This window comes from Aotus nancymaae, unplaced genomic scaffold (assembly GCF_030222135.1).
Source record: "Aotus nancymaae isolate 86718 unplaced genomic scaffold, 86718_ANA_hifiasm-v0.15.2.pri h1tg000025l, whole genome shotgun sequence".
NCBI classification, from domain to species: Eukaryota; Metazoa; Chordata; class Mammalia; order Primates; family Aotidae; genus Aotus; species Aotus nancymaae.
The window spans coordinates 14,930,476-14,946,724 of NW_026988438.1; the positions used below are offsets into that span (position 1 = coordinate 14,930,476).

General features: G+C 39.0%; 2 protein-coding genes across 2 annotated transcripts in view; both read left to right on the forward strand.

Annotated features, from left to right (window-relative positions):
• PON2 (paraoxonase 2) overlaps positions 1 to 3,062 on the forward strand; it is a 30,538-nt gene extending 27,476 nt beyond the window's left edge. The window contains exons 7-9 of the mRNA XM_012450778.2: positions 864 to 945; positions 1,686 to 1,814; positions 2,442 to 3,062. Coding sequence (XP_012306201.2) covers positions 864 to 945; positions 1,686 to 1,814; positions 2,442 to 2,600 — 370 coding nt within the window. The 3' untranslated portion in view covers positions 2,601 to 3,062. The remainder of the gene's footprint in view (positions 1 to 863; positions 946 to 1,685; positions 1,815 to 2,441) is intronic.
• Positions 3,063 to 8,636: 5,574 nt separating this feature from the next.
• Positions 8,637 to 16,249, forward strand: part of PON3 (paraoxonase 3) — a 33,402-nt gene continuing 25,789 nt past the window's right edge. The window contains exons 1-2 of the mRNA XM_012450779.2: positions 8,637 to 8,710; positions 10,247 to 10,317. Of these exons, the coding sequence (XP_012306202.2) occupies positions 8,637 to 8,710; positions 10,247 to 10,317 (145 nt within the window). The remainder of the gene's footprint in view (positions 8,711 to 10,246; positions 10,318 to 16,249) is intronic.

The window sequence follows — 16,249 nt, forward strand, 5'->3', positions numbered from 1 at the left end:
GTGCTTGCTTCTGCCTGGGAAGTGCCTCCTCTGTCCTCATCTCCTCAAATTTCATCTCTCCTTACATAGCCATTGCAGATGCCCCCTCCTTGGTGAGCCATTCTGTGTCCTCAGAAGTTAGCTATTTCTAAACCTGAACTATTTCTCATGCTTATTAGGTGTTTAATGTGTACAAACCAGTGAGATTGTTCCACCACACTATAAAGTTTCAAGGAGAGAGGCTGTGTCTTCTTCATGTAGCATATCTGTTATAATACTGAGTTCATGGCTTTTTACACATGATAATTGCTCAATAGAACAGCTTCCATGGAACAGTTAATTCAATAAATAAAATTACCCCAAAATAGTCCGTTAATTCACTCTTCGATGTAGACAGATTATTCTGAATTGGTACTTATCTGTTACTCTTAAAAGTCTCCATGTATTAATAAATATTTTATTGAATATTAAGGAATAATCAGTATTTTAATAAGATGTTCTTTACCACATATTTCTATATGTACATGATACTTAGAAGTGTCTAATTACATTGTGGAATGTAAAAGCCTTTCTTGTGAAGCTAAGCATTTGTTTTATTATCCTTTCAGTGGCAAATATGGACTTCATATTCAAAATGATGTCCTATATTATTTTTTCTTACAAGCCTTTTGAAAAACAATTTAATAATTCCATGATTGTTGTAGCACCACAGAATTGATTTTGAAAGCTTACTTTTTAAATAAAAATTGACCTTTATCAAGCATTCCTTGAGGGCCCATCATTGATTAACTTCTTGGCAGGTTATTAAGACTTATTCTTTCATACTGTATTAATGAAGCTTTATATTGGCACGGAGCTCTAACAACTGTGTCTTTTCTGCAAAGGTATATCTATGTTGCTGACATATTGGCTCATGAAATTCATGTTTTGGAAAAACACCCTAATATGAATTTAACTCAATTGAAGGTAAAATATTTATTTTTACATATAGACAGTAATCTATTGTGCTTTGCAATGACATAGTTTTTCTATAACAGTACCACACGTAGAACAGAATATGGATGCCAGTGTAGATATTCTGGGTTTTTAAATACTGCGAACAACTAGAGAAAGCTCCTGTTGCCAGTGATCACAAAGACTGACCATAATTACATGCAGCAGCAGGTTGAGAGTGATATTTGCATCAGATTTAGGGCCCATTCCATGAAGTATTGATGGCAATGGAAGAATTCCAATAAGACTTTTCACAATTGAAAAGACTAATAGATGAATTTTCAAATGAAGATTTATGCACAGTGTCAGTTCTTTCAATAATAAATGAAGACAGACATGGGGTTCCACACCATTATTATTTTTTTCCTGCTTGACAACACATATTTTAGGTTGATTAAGAATTTCCTATCTTGCTTTGATTGAGTTCCTTGAGCTAACTGATCATTGTGTATTTTTTAAGGGAAAGGGAGTTCAGATTTTACACAGATTTTTAGAAAGGCTGATTATCACCCTAACTTTCTTAATTTTGGGCAAGAAGAAAAATGGCTCTAAACCAGTGTTTATTACATTCCTTTTAAGCAATATTGGCGTTAGAGGGTGGAAGCAGGGCGACGTGTAATTTCCTCACATGAATAGAGGCAGGAAGGTTACCTCTAAATTGTTTAACCAAGTTTCTTATGTCATTTAGATATTGACAATTTCTCATTTGGAAGGTACTTAAGCTGGATACACTGGTGGATAATTTATCTATTGATCCTTCCTCGGGGGACGTCTGGGTAGGCTGTCATCCTAATGGCCAGAAGCTCTTCGTGTATGACCCAAACAATCCTCCGTCGTCAGAGGTTTTTATATTTTTAGTTTTTCAACCTTAATTATTCAAGTCCTTTTGAACTAAGAATACAATAAACTGTCACAGGGATGATTTGTTTAGTTATTTTAAAGCAGCAATATAATAAACTTACATCTTGGTTCTGTAATTGCTTTAAGCCAATAATTGGCAGAATGTTACATTGTTCAAATATTTTAAGAAAGGTAATCTTTTGATGTATTAAATTATGGTGGAAACTAGTCAAAAGGCATTTTTATAAAGACATGTGCCCTTCTTGGGTGGTATACTGGCAATTTTTAAAATATCTGATTTATTATCAGCTCACCACATGATGTGATATTTGTTCATGTTGAAGTAATGTGAAAGTAGGCACATTATTATGGACGTATTTCTATTAAAGCTGAATTGCTATAATAACACTAAATCCTGTGTTGGCATGGAATAACTAGATGGTTTAAGAAAATACTTTCTTTGAAGGTTGGAGAAAGTACTTTTAATTTAAACATTAAAAAGATTGGTAACTATTTTCAACAGCATGTCTCTTTAATCAGTGTGTCATTGTGGAAAACAGGGCTTATTGGTGATGGAGTGACATGCATGTATGGCGGTCTTATATTAATACTTTGTATCCCCTGAATAGGTTCTCCGCATCCAGAACATTCTATCTGAGAAGCCTACAGTGACTACAGTTTATGCCAACAATGGATCTGTTCTCCAAGGAAGTTCTGTGGCCTCAGTGTATGATGGGAAGCTGCTCATAGGCACTTTATACCACAGAGCCTTGTATTGTGAACTCTAAATTGCATTTTTGGCATGAAAGTGTGGTAACAATTAATTTTCTATGAATTGTGAATTCTGAGGGAATTTAACCAGCAACATTGACCCAGAAATGTATGGCATGTGTAGTTAATTTTATTCCAGTGAGGAATAGCCCTTTTAGTTCTTAGAGCACTTTTAACAAAAAAGGAAAATGAACAGGTTCTTTAAAATGCCAAGCAATGGAGAGAGAAGAAAGCTGCTTTCGAATAAAGTGAATACATTTTGCACAAAATAAGCCTCACCTTTGCCTTCCAACTGCCAGAACATGGATTCCACTGAAATAGAATGAGTTATATTTCCTTAAAATGTGGGTGACCTCAGTTCCAGCACTGTGACCACTATGGCTGTTTAAAACTACTGATGATAACATGTTTTGATGTTTTGTACTTACATCTTTGTTTACCATTAAAAAGTTGGAGTTATATTAAAGATTAAAATCCCAGTTTTGTCTGTGTTTAATTCTTAAGGCATATGCCTAGGGGAAATGGGAAAGCAACTGCTTCCTTATAGAGTTTGGATAGGCAGGCATGGCCATGTTTCTCTTGTGGAAAGCTGAAAGTGATTGGGCTCTTAATTTGAAAAAGAAAAAAATTAACCAAATATTGCAACTCAAATTCCTAGTTCCTACGGAGGTTTTCATCAGCTCTCTTCCTTAATGGGAGTGCACTTTAGATACAAAGACGAAATAAGGGTTTGGACAGGAAAGTCATGTCACCTCTTCATTGAACAGAACTGTGAACTAAAGCCAGGAGAGATGAAGTCAGTTGTCTGTGACCACATGGTTAAACAGCAGCAATTCTAGGATCAGGGCCGTGTGCCCAGCTCATAGAGGGAAAGTTTTTTCTGCTCACTGTAACTTCTGTAAAATCATCATAAGCCCAAGAGAGAGACTTTCATGTGATTTTTCTGTTGTAATTTATCAAAGCACTTCACTTCTCATACTTTTACCCTATCATCATCATGAAAATATTTGTCAGTTAATTACAATATGCCGAACAATACACTAAAAGTATTACATTTGTTATTTAATCCTAATTGCAGCCTTGAAGGAATAAGTATTGATATTATATCACTGTTAACATTTCACAGATGTTCAATCTGTTTCTGATGCCAGAGCCTATACCGCTAACCACTACATGATGCTACTGCCATAGAACGAACTAGTATTTTGTTAACTCTTTTTCCTAATGAATACGGTTTCTTCATGTTTTGTAGATAACAGTTTGCGTTCTGCTTTTAGATGAAGCATTTAATGCTTTTTAATGTAAAATGGCAGTAGTAGCCTTAAATTTGGCCTGTATCCATTTGGCCTGTGTTGTTATTTATATATTTAAATAGTTTGTTACCTATTGTATTGGATTTATTTCATGCTAAAATAATTATCTTTTTTGTTTACAATGTCCATGGGAAAATGCTAAGTCACAGATGAATATAACAAGATTAAATATTGCAGACCTAGGGACCCAAATGAAGAAGCAGATGTTTCAGATTTTAGATTATATCAATAACTATCTAGAAAGCTACATTTATAAAAAGTACTGGAATACAGTAGGCATAAAACAAACTTGGTTTCTATTGTATTTATTACAAATTTTATAACAAAACCATGTCCTTTGCAGCAACATGGATGCAGCAGGAGGTCATCCTAAGCAAATAAACGGAAAACCAAATGCTGCATGTCCTCACTCATAAGTGGAAGGTAAACATTAAATACACACAGACAAAGATGGGAGCAGACACTGGGGACAACTAGACAGGAAGGAGAATGAGGGTATAGGCTGAAAAACTACTGGGTACTATGCTCATCACTTGGGTAACAGGACCATCCATATCCCAAACCTCAGCATCATGCAGTATTCCTGTGTAACAACTCTACACCTGTACTCTTTCACTCCCCACTCAAAAAATACTGGGGAGTACAATTTGCTAGATTATATGGTAGGAGTATGTTTAATTTTGAAAGAAACTGCCAAACTATTCCAAGTGGCTACACTGTTTTGCATTTGCACCAAATAGTGAATGAGAGTTCCTATTACTCCACACCCTGGCCAGCATTTGGTGTTGTCAATGTTTTAGATTATATTATTGTGAAGTGGTATCTCGTTTTGATTTGCAGCTCCCTGATGACGACATATAATGTTGAGCATTATTATGCTTGTTTGCTATCTGTATGTCTTCTCTGATGAGGTGCCTGTTTACACCATTGGCCCATTTTAAAATCATTTTTTTTTGTTTTCTTAATGTTAAGTTTTAAGAGGGTTTTGAGTATTTTGAATAACAATTTTCTGTTACATATGTCTTTTGCAAATATTTTCTCCCAGTCTGTGGCTTGTCTTCTCATTCTCTTGACAGTAGGATATTTGTTTTTAAAAACAAAATCAGGGCACCTCTATAAGATAATATAGCCACTTCAAATGATACTACAGGATATTAGCAGAGACATGCTCACAGTGTATTTTGAATAAAGCATGCAAGTATTTAAAACAATTTTTTTATTTGGACAAAAGCATATGTACGTTAATAAGCACGTGATTATTTATCTTAGAAATAAAAAAAAAAGTAAATAATCTGATTTTTGGCCTCTCTAGGCCATGAGGAATTCTATCAAACTCTTAGTACATTGTGCACTTATTTATGGTGATCTCTCTCTGATCTTAGACTGAACTGAATAATCGAAAACAACTGAAACTGTAATTGGGATATGATCCATGAGGTGAATATAGGTCTTACAGGTGTGTATGTGTTAATCTTTTTACTCCAAGATTCTGTTCAGGGTTGGGGGGGGTAGGGGTTGGGGGTTGGGGGGGTTGGGGGGAGCACCTTCCCCGTGGTGCTTTGCAGGAAGTCACCAAACAATGTATCAGACTTTCACTACCTGACTTCATTCTTAGTTGCATCTTCAGAATGAAATTGAGAATTTTATTTAAATTCAGATATACCTAAATATTTCATACTTAAATACATATAAATTTAAAATAATAAATTATCTAAATAATAAAATCTCTGGTTCTCTATCTTTTTTCTCTCCTGAGCAGCACAAGACACATTAATGACAGGTAGTCATACCCAGGTTTTAAACAGTGGTTTCTGTGGCTTAGCATAATGTTTCCTAATGTTCTAAAATCCATATCCTATCTTTTAAAAACAGCTTCATTGCAATATAATCGTAATCTCTTTAGATTTGTTGCTTTTTTTCTCTATCACCACCTTTTTTTCTTTGCAAGATTCACTGATGCAAACGATCTTTTTAAATTAAAAACATAGCAATTGTAAACATGATCAAGATACAAGGTTTGAAAATTTCAAACATCACAGAGGGTCGTAGAGTAAAAGCAAAGTCTCCTTCCATACTCGCTGACCTCCCCACTCTCCATGATCCCAATATTTTGCTCTCAAAGTAACTACTCTTCAGTTTATGTCTAGATTGTTTATATTTTATATATATACACATATATGTGGATAATATGTAATTCCCCTACTTTTATAGCATAAGGGTTTTCTGCATCTCCCTTAATGGCATTTTGATTATCAATAGTGTTGGACTCCCTAGATCTACATACATACTGTGTTATTTACTGTTTAAATGTATACCATTGTATTTGGTCAACATTAGCTCTTGAGAGCCCCACCAAAGATGTAAGAAAAAAAGGGTCCAGAGGTGGTGAGAGGTGATTTCAAAAGATTACAAAGCAAGTTACAAATGGAATTGAATCTTGAATTTAGGACTTTTTAATTGATCTGTCCTGCACTTTCAAAGTCAACAAACCCCTTTTACAATACTCATGTATCCTGTGGCCTCTTGACCAAGTCAATGTGGCATATCGCTAAGAGCAGATTTAGATGTGACACTCAATACAGTGGCCTCCAAAGTTTGGAATTCTTTAATGCTAATTTACCATGCTGGGGATTTCAATTACTGATTATGGTATTCAAATAAAAACTAACCACTTCTAGGGTTTAAGTTAAGGTACACCCACCCACACAGACTCGTCTGCCTAAAGTGAAGAATTTTTAAACAAACTATAGCTAACACAGAACTTCAATCAATTGCCCAAGAATGTGCTTCTTTCCTTAACCCCTTCATGCTATGCTGCAAACACAGTGATAAAGTACATGAGCTCTAGAGTCACTTGATCTGAGTCCAGATGGAGGCTCTGACACTTCTTAGTTATGTAACCTTAAGTGAATTATTACTTTACCTCTCTAAGCTTCAATTTCCTTTTTAATTCCATCAAACTTACAGCAAGCAAGTCACTTTACTTCTTTGTAAAGCGACGTTAACAAGAAGTAATGTGACAAGGCATGCAAACGCTGAGCTCAAAATATGACTATTATTATTTCATTATCCACTCCATTTTTTTTTTATTCTTCTAATTTTTCCTTCTCCCAAGTCCATATTTTACATCCATCCATCTAATCATATTTATTGAGCCGTTATTAAGCACAAAGTCTATGGATGGCACGGAAAAAACCCAGTGATCAATAGGAAGCAGTCTCACAGGAGCCTACAATCTCAGGCAAAGTTCAGAATTAATTAGTGGTTAATCTTTACTAACTTCATAAAACGCATCAAGCACAGTGCAGAGCACTTGACACTCATTATCACATTTAATTTTAAGCTCCATGAGGTGGATGTTCTTTTATAGAAGAGGAATCTGTAGCTTAAGGAAGCTGAGTACCTTATCCAAGCTGGATCCAAACCCAGGCAGACTGACTACCAAACCCTGCATGCTTGTCTGCACCACATCGCAGGCCCCTCAGCTCTGTGAGCCCTTCTAAGTCCTCAGGACAACAGCATTCGATTCTTCCTCTGCTTGCACTCTTTTAACATTAGTCATCTTAAAAGAACTCTTATCTATACAATTCAAGACATTACACTGTCATTTTAATACAACCCTCTTCCATAGCTTTTCTAGAGGCAGCATGGTAGAGGCAGCTCAGTTAAAGGCCCAGATTTTGGAGTCTGCTGCTTGACAGGTGCGTGACCTACAGCAAGCCACATAATCACTCTGTGCTGCAGGTTTCTCACCTGTAAAATTGGGGTAAGGTTACCCACACCCCAGAGGTTGTGTTGAGAAGTAAATGCATTAACATAGGTAAAGGTGTAAGCACAGGCAAAGCACACAGTCAGTACTGCATAAGCAGTGGGCTTCATTATCATCCTGTAATTATGTTTTCATACTAGAATCATGTATACCATAGGTCAGGGAACACATTTTCTTTTCTTAACATCCCTAGGTCGGGCAAATCTTGCTCTGACAACAATTAGTTTACTTGGTCGAACCCAACGAAACTATTATTTCTTTCTGTAGGTAAATAAAAACAGATCATGCTTAAAGATGCTACTTTGCCCAAACTCCTCAAGTTTACCCCCATCTTCAGTTCCTCTCCCTCCAACCTGGTCTTCATCAGGAGAGGGGAAAGGGCATTTCCTGCCTGGCAGGAACTCAAGACCTGGAAGAAAGAGGGCCTAACCTGCCAAGGAAACGACCTTCCCCTTCCTTGCCTCTCTGCTCCTCTTCCCGTTTCCTATGTCTTTTCCTTCTCTTCTCCTGATGTTTCCTTCTCTCGTTAACTATGGGGACAGACACGGATATTCACAAGTCCATCTGGGCCGCACACTCCGAGGTAGCGCAGGAAGGTCAGGAGACAGGTTCCTGTGCCCCAAATCTTGGAGAAGATGAGTTAAAGCTCTTCTCTTCCATTGCTTTCGCCCTTCCTGTGTCTCAGGAGCAATTCTGAGCAACCTCACGCCTTGCCTTGCAGAAGTCCGAAGTTCCGGCCCTGAATCTGGGTCTCCCTGCCCTTCCCGGCCCCTCTGGCAGCGGGGCAGAGCGGAGCGGGGCGGGGCGGGACTCGTCGGCGTCCTGCGGCGGCACCCAGGCCGCGCGCCGGAGGGCGGAGGCGCCGGAGGGGCGGAGGCGCCGGAGGGCCCCAGTCGGTAGACAAGGCTGAACTGCCGCAGCACCCTCGGGAGCTCTCCCCGCCGCGCGTCGCCGCTAGGCACCCCGAGAACATGGGGAAGCTCGTGGCGCTGGTCCTGCTGGGGGTCAGCCTGTCCTTAGTCGGGGAAAGGTTCCTGGAGTTTAGGTGAGTAGCATCTTAGCGTCCTCTTCTCTTTCTCTCCTCTTCCAAGTGAGGTCAGGGGCTGTCGGGCGCCCCCTTCCTGGCGGGTAGGAAAGAACAGCTTTGGAACCTCACTCCTCCATCGCACCCAGCAAACTGCCCTTTGAGATTCACTTTGCGTTTCGAAAAACTGCCGAGCAGGAATACGCCCATTTATTTTTTGAAGGTTATGACCGCCCCCGACCCGCTTTACTTTCTGAAAGTCGTGACCCCCTTTCCCAGGTCGGCCTCAACATTCTGCTTGGGAAAAAAGAACGTCCATCGGAAACTTGGACTTGGGAGAGAGAATCAGGCTACCAGCGGAATATTTATGGCTGAGACAATGCCCAGGTCTGGCTAAACACAGACTATACTGGGTTATGGAACCCATCCTGGATTTAAAGAGCTGGCCAGACAGCAGGGCAAACCTGCTGAAACCTGCAGGCGGTAACTGGCATTTTGTAGGCATTTGACCTTTTGAAGTGGAAGATACAATGGTAATAGCCAGCCTAGAAATGTCTCAGGAAAAGTCAATACTGAGCTAGAAAGAAGAACCTTTAAGTGGTAATATACATTCATGAGTGGATCGAAAGCCTCTGCTTGCTTTCAGTTGTCTTCAAGTGTTCATATATTTCTCTTAGTAGAAGCTGGTCTTCTCAGAGAATCACGCCTAGAATCTGTTGAGGTGGCTGGTGCCTATTAGTAATACTTTCCACTTCGGTTTGAGAATTTTATTGTTACATTTGCTCCCAGTGCAACCACATGAGAGAATCATAAAATAATAGTAATAATAACAAAATAGGTCTAAGGGGTATTTTTTAAAAAACAAATGTCTGTAAGATAAGTATTGAGTCTTCCTGGATATACTTTAATAAAAATTTTAAATTATCCCTGATATTTAGAAGAATGTGGAAACATTCCATTTCACTATAGAAACAAGAAAACATTCCAATTTATTTTATTGAAAAATAAATCGGCCAATTGTTTAAATTGTAGTTGGTTTAATGAATTTAGATACTTGCAAAGTAAGTCAGCATAAAATTTAAAAATTAAAGCAAAAGTGACAGAGTCTGACTATTAGGAGACCCTACTGAATTTTGGGAAAGCAGTTTGGAAGGAGAAGTTCAAAGGACAAGACTATATTAAGGGGAGAAAGTACAGATTTATAATAGACAATACTTTAAAATTAAGTAGTGCTATTTTGTGCATTTAAATCAACATCGTTCAATTACTCATACTAATAAAGAGTGTCTTTTATTTGGGCAGCAGAATGTTTTCTATGTAGAATCACATTATAGTTTTTCAGCAATAATTGGGTAAGGTTAGCTGATATAGGTATAATACCCAAATAATGTCTCATTATATACATAAACATAAAAGGAGGTGCCTACTTACTTGTTATGTCATTTATAAATTCTGATAAAGATAGTTAACCAACACGAAGATGATTGGAGTCCACGTTTAAACATACATTTTGAATGCTGTGCCTTGACTTCCAGGGTTGGGTTTTATCTTCTACAGAGAAAGGAGCAATGCCTCTCGAGAAGCGGAGTCAGTAGAACCTGAAAACTGCCACCTTATTGAGGAAATTGGTATGTATGCGACAGTACCAAGAGGAGCCAGCACAGTTTCTTAGTCGCCATTCAGCTGACTGAGCCCTGCTGACTCATTTAATTACATGTCACTACTTAGACTTTCCCAGTGGGACATCTGCCCAGTCCACTCTGCCCCATGCAAGGCCTCTAGGGGTGTCCTACATGACATCATTTGTGGCTTTTCCTCAGCCCATTTCCTTATGGACATCTCTCTGCATTACTTAAAGAATGTCATTGACCACACCCTGGTTGTCCCCTCATTGAATGCTTCTCCTTTTCCGTCTGTGATATTTCATTCTCCTCTTTGTCCTCTGTTACCTTTCTTTTTTTTTTTTTTTTAACTTCCTTCCTTCTTTCCTTCCTCCTTCCCTTTCCTTGTTGTCATTCCTGGCTTCCAGTGTTATTTTTTTCAAAATTTATGTACAAGTACTAAGAGTAATATGACTTAGCTCTTCCCCTCAAGAACCTCACAGCCTACCTACCTTCTTTTAAAAAATTAATAAAAAATCCACAACCCAGTCCCTACCCTCTCAAACTGCAGCCCTTCTTTGTTAGTCAGTTAAAGGGTAGCTCCACCTCAAACTCTCCTTAAGCTGTGATCTACTTTACATTTCTGTCTTTTTCTCTTTCATCCTCCCACCCACAATCAGCTCTGCTTTTACACTTTTCCTATGTATGGTACCCACATTCTCAAAAGATTCAATTCAAAATCCAGGAACCACTGTTCCCCGCTTGTCCCTCATGCTTCTTTCTGTGTGAGACATAGGCTAATCTCACCTACTAGTTAATGCCACACTGCTTATTTGGGGGCCACACCTCCAATTCTTCCTGACATTGCTAACAGAAAAGTAAAATTGGCCAGGCGCGGTGGCTCACACCTGTAATCCCAGCACTTTGGGAGGCCGAGGCGGGCAGATCACGAGGTTAAGAGATCGAGACTATCCTGGCCAACATGGTGAAACCCCGTCTCTACTAAAAAATACAAAAATTAGCTGGGCGTGGTGGTGCTCGCCTATAGTCCCAGTTACTTGGGAGGCTGAGTCAGGAGAATTGCTTGAACCCGGGAGGTGGTGGTTGCAATGAGCCAAGATCACGCCATTGCACTCCAGCCCAGGTAACAGAGAGAGACCCAATCTCAAAAAAAAAAAGAAAGAAAAGTAAAATCAAATCAGGCTAGATTGTGTTTCCTGTTCAGGGAATATGTTCTTTCACTTTCTCACCTTTGCTTATGAAATTCTCTCCAAACTTACTGATTCTTCCGTCTCTGCTTACTGAAATCAGCTGCAAATTCATCTCCTTCCTCTGAACTCTGACAGCACTCTGAAGCTCCAGTTCACTTATGACACCTGCCACATGCCTTATATTATAGCTAGCAGTGTTCTCTCTTTCACTATCAGATTGTAAACTCCCTAGGGTCAGAGGCTGTGACTTATTTATTAGAATGTGATGGGATAGCTTATTTTGTGATATGATTTTCTGTTTTATTGCTATATTTAAAAATACAGAAAAAGTGCCCTTTTGATTTGGGTTTTCTCCCTTTTTTGCGTCTCAATTTCTAAAAAATAAAGTAATCTGACTTAACTCCCTAGTCTTAGAGGTGGTTTGTGCTAGCAGCAGGAAAGCAGAAGAAACTGAAGAAACCTCCTTTCCTAACTTTTCCTGAGCCCCTTTAAGGGATTCTGATGGAGAAAGGATATGAATATGTGGATATCTTTGAAAAGCAGGGACCCCTACCCCACTGCCTGATAGCATCCTGAGGGAGGAACACGACCTCAGAAGGAATTGTGTCAAGGTATCTTTAGGGACGCTGGACCCTGTGTTCCAGCTTAGGCAAAGACCTTGTGTCATTGCATGACATAGAAGTAGCAGACTTGTCTAAATTAAAGGGACCAATAACTTTGGCAGTGAATAATTCCTTGATACGTAGTGTAGAATGAATGCCAGATAGCCTTCCCAAAACATTCTGTTTAGTTTTAGAACCCACCACCTAAAATGATTTAATAACTCTAACAGAGAAACCTAATAATGACTCAGATTGGATTTCCCGTCAACTTAATGGAATGGGGTATCAAAGCAATTTAATTTAATGTTAAAAGTAAGGAAATGTGACATTGACTCATTTGTTTACTGTTTTGTAGTATAGTAGTATTCATATTCACTATACAAATAACTCTCAAAAGATGTAAGCCTGCAAGTAATTCAGAGGTATACTTAGACTAGATGATTGGTAAGGTCTAGCCTGACTCTTGAATTGTATCACTCAACTAGATTCGAGAAGGTAAAATTAGAGTTAATATTGTAAGTCTTAGGTCAATGTTCTGATTATCCAAATATTTTGAAGAAAATGATTTAAATAGTTAAAAGCAGGCTGGGGGCAGAAGAAAAAAAATGCCATGTTACTTCTCATGTCTTTTGGCATATGTTTGGTGAACTAAACAAGTTAAAATAATGATGGATCATTTGTCAGTAGGACAATACTGATATATATCTTTTAAAAAAGTTGGCTTATCAAAGGCCTGGTGTCTATGAGCACCCTTTACAAACATCTACATCATCCTCATAACCAATTTGTAAAGTGGGTGCCGCTATCTGTGCTTTGGAGATTAGGAAATTGACATACAGAAGAATTAAGTTGCTTGCCCAGTGGTCTGGAACTAGGGGGTAATGGGATTAGATTATAAGCCAACACCGTTTCCTTCCATGCCTTTGTGCTCTCTGTTGTGTAATGCTACCTTTCTTATCTGCTGACAACACATTTTTATTATGGAAAGCTCCAGTAAAGTTTTACAACAGCAGTAAACAGAGAATCTGAGATGCAAACAGCTGAAATATTACAAGATATAGGTAAATTAAAACAAGGCAGTCTAGATGTTTAAATTCAGATAACTATAAGATAATTCTCACAAATCACAACTAGTTGATGAGTAGAAGGCTTTATAAAGCCATGAAAAGCCACTGAAGGATTTTAGGTAGGGTATGGTAGGCTGTAACAGAACTGGAGAAAAATTTTTATTTGTGTTTTCAAGATCCAGACTTTTGAGGTTTATTTTGTTGGTGGAAGAAACTCTTATTTTGTTTTTCCTCCCTAGCATTTTTTCTGGGAAGAAAAGTTGAAAGGTGAAATATATCTTTCTCCAGAAATCATATCTCATAGATCTTTTTGTATGACGCTCATCTTTTTTTCCAAGGCTTTGAGGGTCAAGGATTGTTTTAACCAGGATGTTACCTGGCTGCCCTTGGCATCTAATCAAAGCTATACTTGAAATATGAATACTTTAGTAGGGCTTTTGCTGGGCAGGATTATTGAGTAGGCGGCCTGTGTATTTAATGCTTTCCTATTTTCCCTTCCACTTCTTTCCATTCTATAGCTTCCCATGTCTCCAAGATAGGCTTCTACTTCATAGTAGGTTCCATGTGTTTTCTTAGCTGGCTGTCAGAAACTTCTCTCCAAGATATGAAGTGATGATGATAAAATTAACTGAAAGTAATATTTTGGTATGACCCTTTCTCAGAGTGCCTGTAGGGGATGATTGGAGAAATTAAGAAAAGAGTAAAGAAATGAAGTTATGCCAAATAGTAGTAGGGTTGACAGTCTAAGAAGCAGTAGGCACCTATTCATAAGACTGATTTTAGACTTAGCAGTGGGGTTTTAATGATAGCTGTGCACAGGCTAATAAATGTGTGGGAAAGTCTCAGAGGAAGGTATTCTGGGGCTTTTGCTCCTGCAGGTGTCATTGTTGCTGACATGCATGGGGCCTGTTGTGCAGGTGCAGTGTAGGTGGGAAGGAGGGGTAGAGAGTCTGCGCAAACTTGTGTGGTAATTCTTTTCCACTGCTGAGTGCAAAGCACCAGCTTTCCCATGCTCTGGATGGGGCAAGTAAATAAAGACAGGCACAACATGTCTGAAAAACACCCACTCTGTTTTAGGTGAGCTATTGAAGTAAGTTTATGCTGTCAGAGGAGATATGTAAAATGCTGTTTAGAAGAGAAGAGGAGCCAAACACAATTCAGATATCCTGGACTCGGAAATCATCACCAATTTTTCAATAGTTTTTCCTCAATACAAGACAAAGTTTAAAAAACAAAAAGTATGTATTTCTTTATTGAACCAGCCAGCTTTATTAAGAGCTTCTACAGTGAAAAGGCAGGTATTATGTTCGGTATAAGGATACAACACTGAAAAAAACCCAGTCCTTGCCAGAAAGCAGACCATCTAGTAGGAAATCAACAAGTAAACAGAGGGGTGCAGCCCAGTCTGAAAAAGATCATGGTGGACATAGTCACAAGTGATCATATTAATACATAAAATGGATGCTAAGACCAGGAAAGTGTGGATATGTTGAGAAGGTGGTCCCAAAACTCCAGGAGCCTGTGGCCTTGGCCAAATAGAGGTGGGGTTGGGATGGGAAAGGTCTGAATGTTGCAAGGAGAGAACAACATATACACAGACATGCCAGTGAATGAGTCTGGCCCATTTTGCAAACTACTTACAGCACAATAGTAAGTACCGCAGCACAGCTGCAATGTAGAATAGAGAGTGGGGCCCCAAGAACTGAGACTGGAGCCAAGATGTTTGGGACCTAGACCAAAGAGCTTAGGATTTATACTGCCAGCCCTAGTGGGCCTCTGGGTGGTTTTAAGCAGGGGGTAACAAGGTCAACTTTAAATTTTAAAATATGACTATCAGCAATGCAGAGAATGGGTTCAGGGAAGAAAAGCTGAATTATTGGGAAGCTATTGTAGAAATCCAAGAGGAGGTTCTAGAGCTTGAATGACTGGTGATCAGTTGGATTTGGAAATTAAGGAAAAGGAAGGCATCAGAGATAACTCCAAGCTTCCTGCTTTGGGTGTTTGGGGAATGGTAGCACCATTCATTGAAATAGAAATACAGAAAATGGAGCAGATTCGAGGGAGAAACATTTCAGATCAGTCTGGAATCTGTGGAATATGAGAAGTAAAAGACTCAGGTAGAAATGTCCAACATACAGTTTAATACAAAGGTCTGGAACTTGGAAGACAGCTTTAGGATTGATTTAGAGATTGGGGAGTCAAGAACATCCAGGTGGAAACTGAAGCCATCTGCTATGATCCACGTGGGACTAGAGCGCATCATGTGGGTAGAATGTACGCTCTGCCATGAGAAGCAGCCAAGGTCAGACAGAGCCTGGAAAATACTCATCTTTAGGACAGAGATGGAAATGAGACTAAGGTAAAAGGACACCAAGAAGGGAGTGCAGAGAGGCAGGAGAAATGTCAGAAAAGTAACCAACCAGTATTCAATGAAATTTCTTTTTTTTTTATTATTGCATTTTAGATTTTGGATTACATGTGAAGAACATGCAAGATTGTTGCATAGGTGCATACGTGGCAGTGTTATTTGCTGCCTTCCTCCCCATCACCTATATCTGGCATTTCTTCCCATGCTCTCTTTCCCCAACTCCTCGCCCCCTGCCGTCCCTCCCCTATTTCCCCCCAACAGACCCCAGTGTGTAGTGCTCCCCTCCCTGTGTCCATGTGTTCTCATTGTTCAACACCCGCCTATGAGTGAGAACCCGCAGCGTTTGATTTTGTGTTCTTGTGTCAGTTTGCTGAGAATGGTGGTTTCCAGGTTCATCCATGTCCCTATAAAGGACGCGAACTCATCATTTTTGATGGCTGCATAATATTCCATGGTGTATATGTGCCACATTTTCCCTGTCCAGTCTATCATCGATGGGCGTTTGGGTGGTTCCAGGTCTTTGCTATTGTAAACTGTGCTGCAATGAACATTCGTGTGCATGTGTCCTTATAGTAGAACGATTTATAATCCTTTGCGTATATACCCAGTAATGGGATTGCTGGGTCAAATGGAATTTCTATTTCTAGGTCCTTGAGGAATCGCCACACTGTCTTCCACAATGGTTGAACTAATTTACACTCCCACCAACAG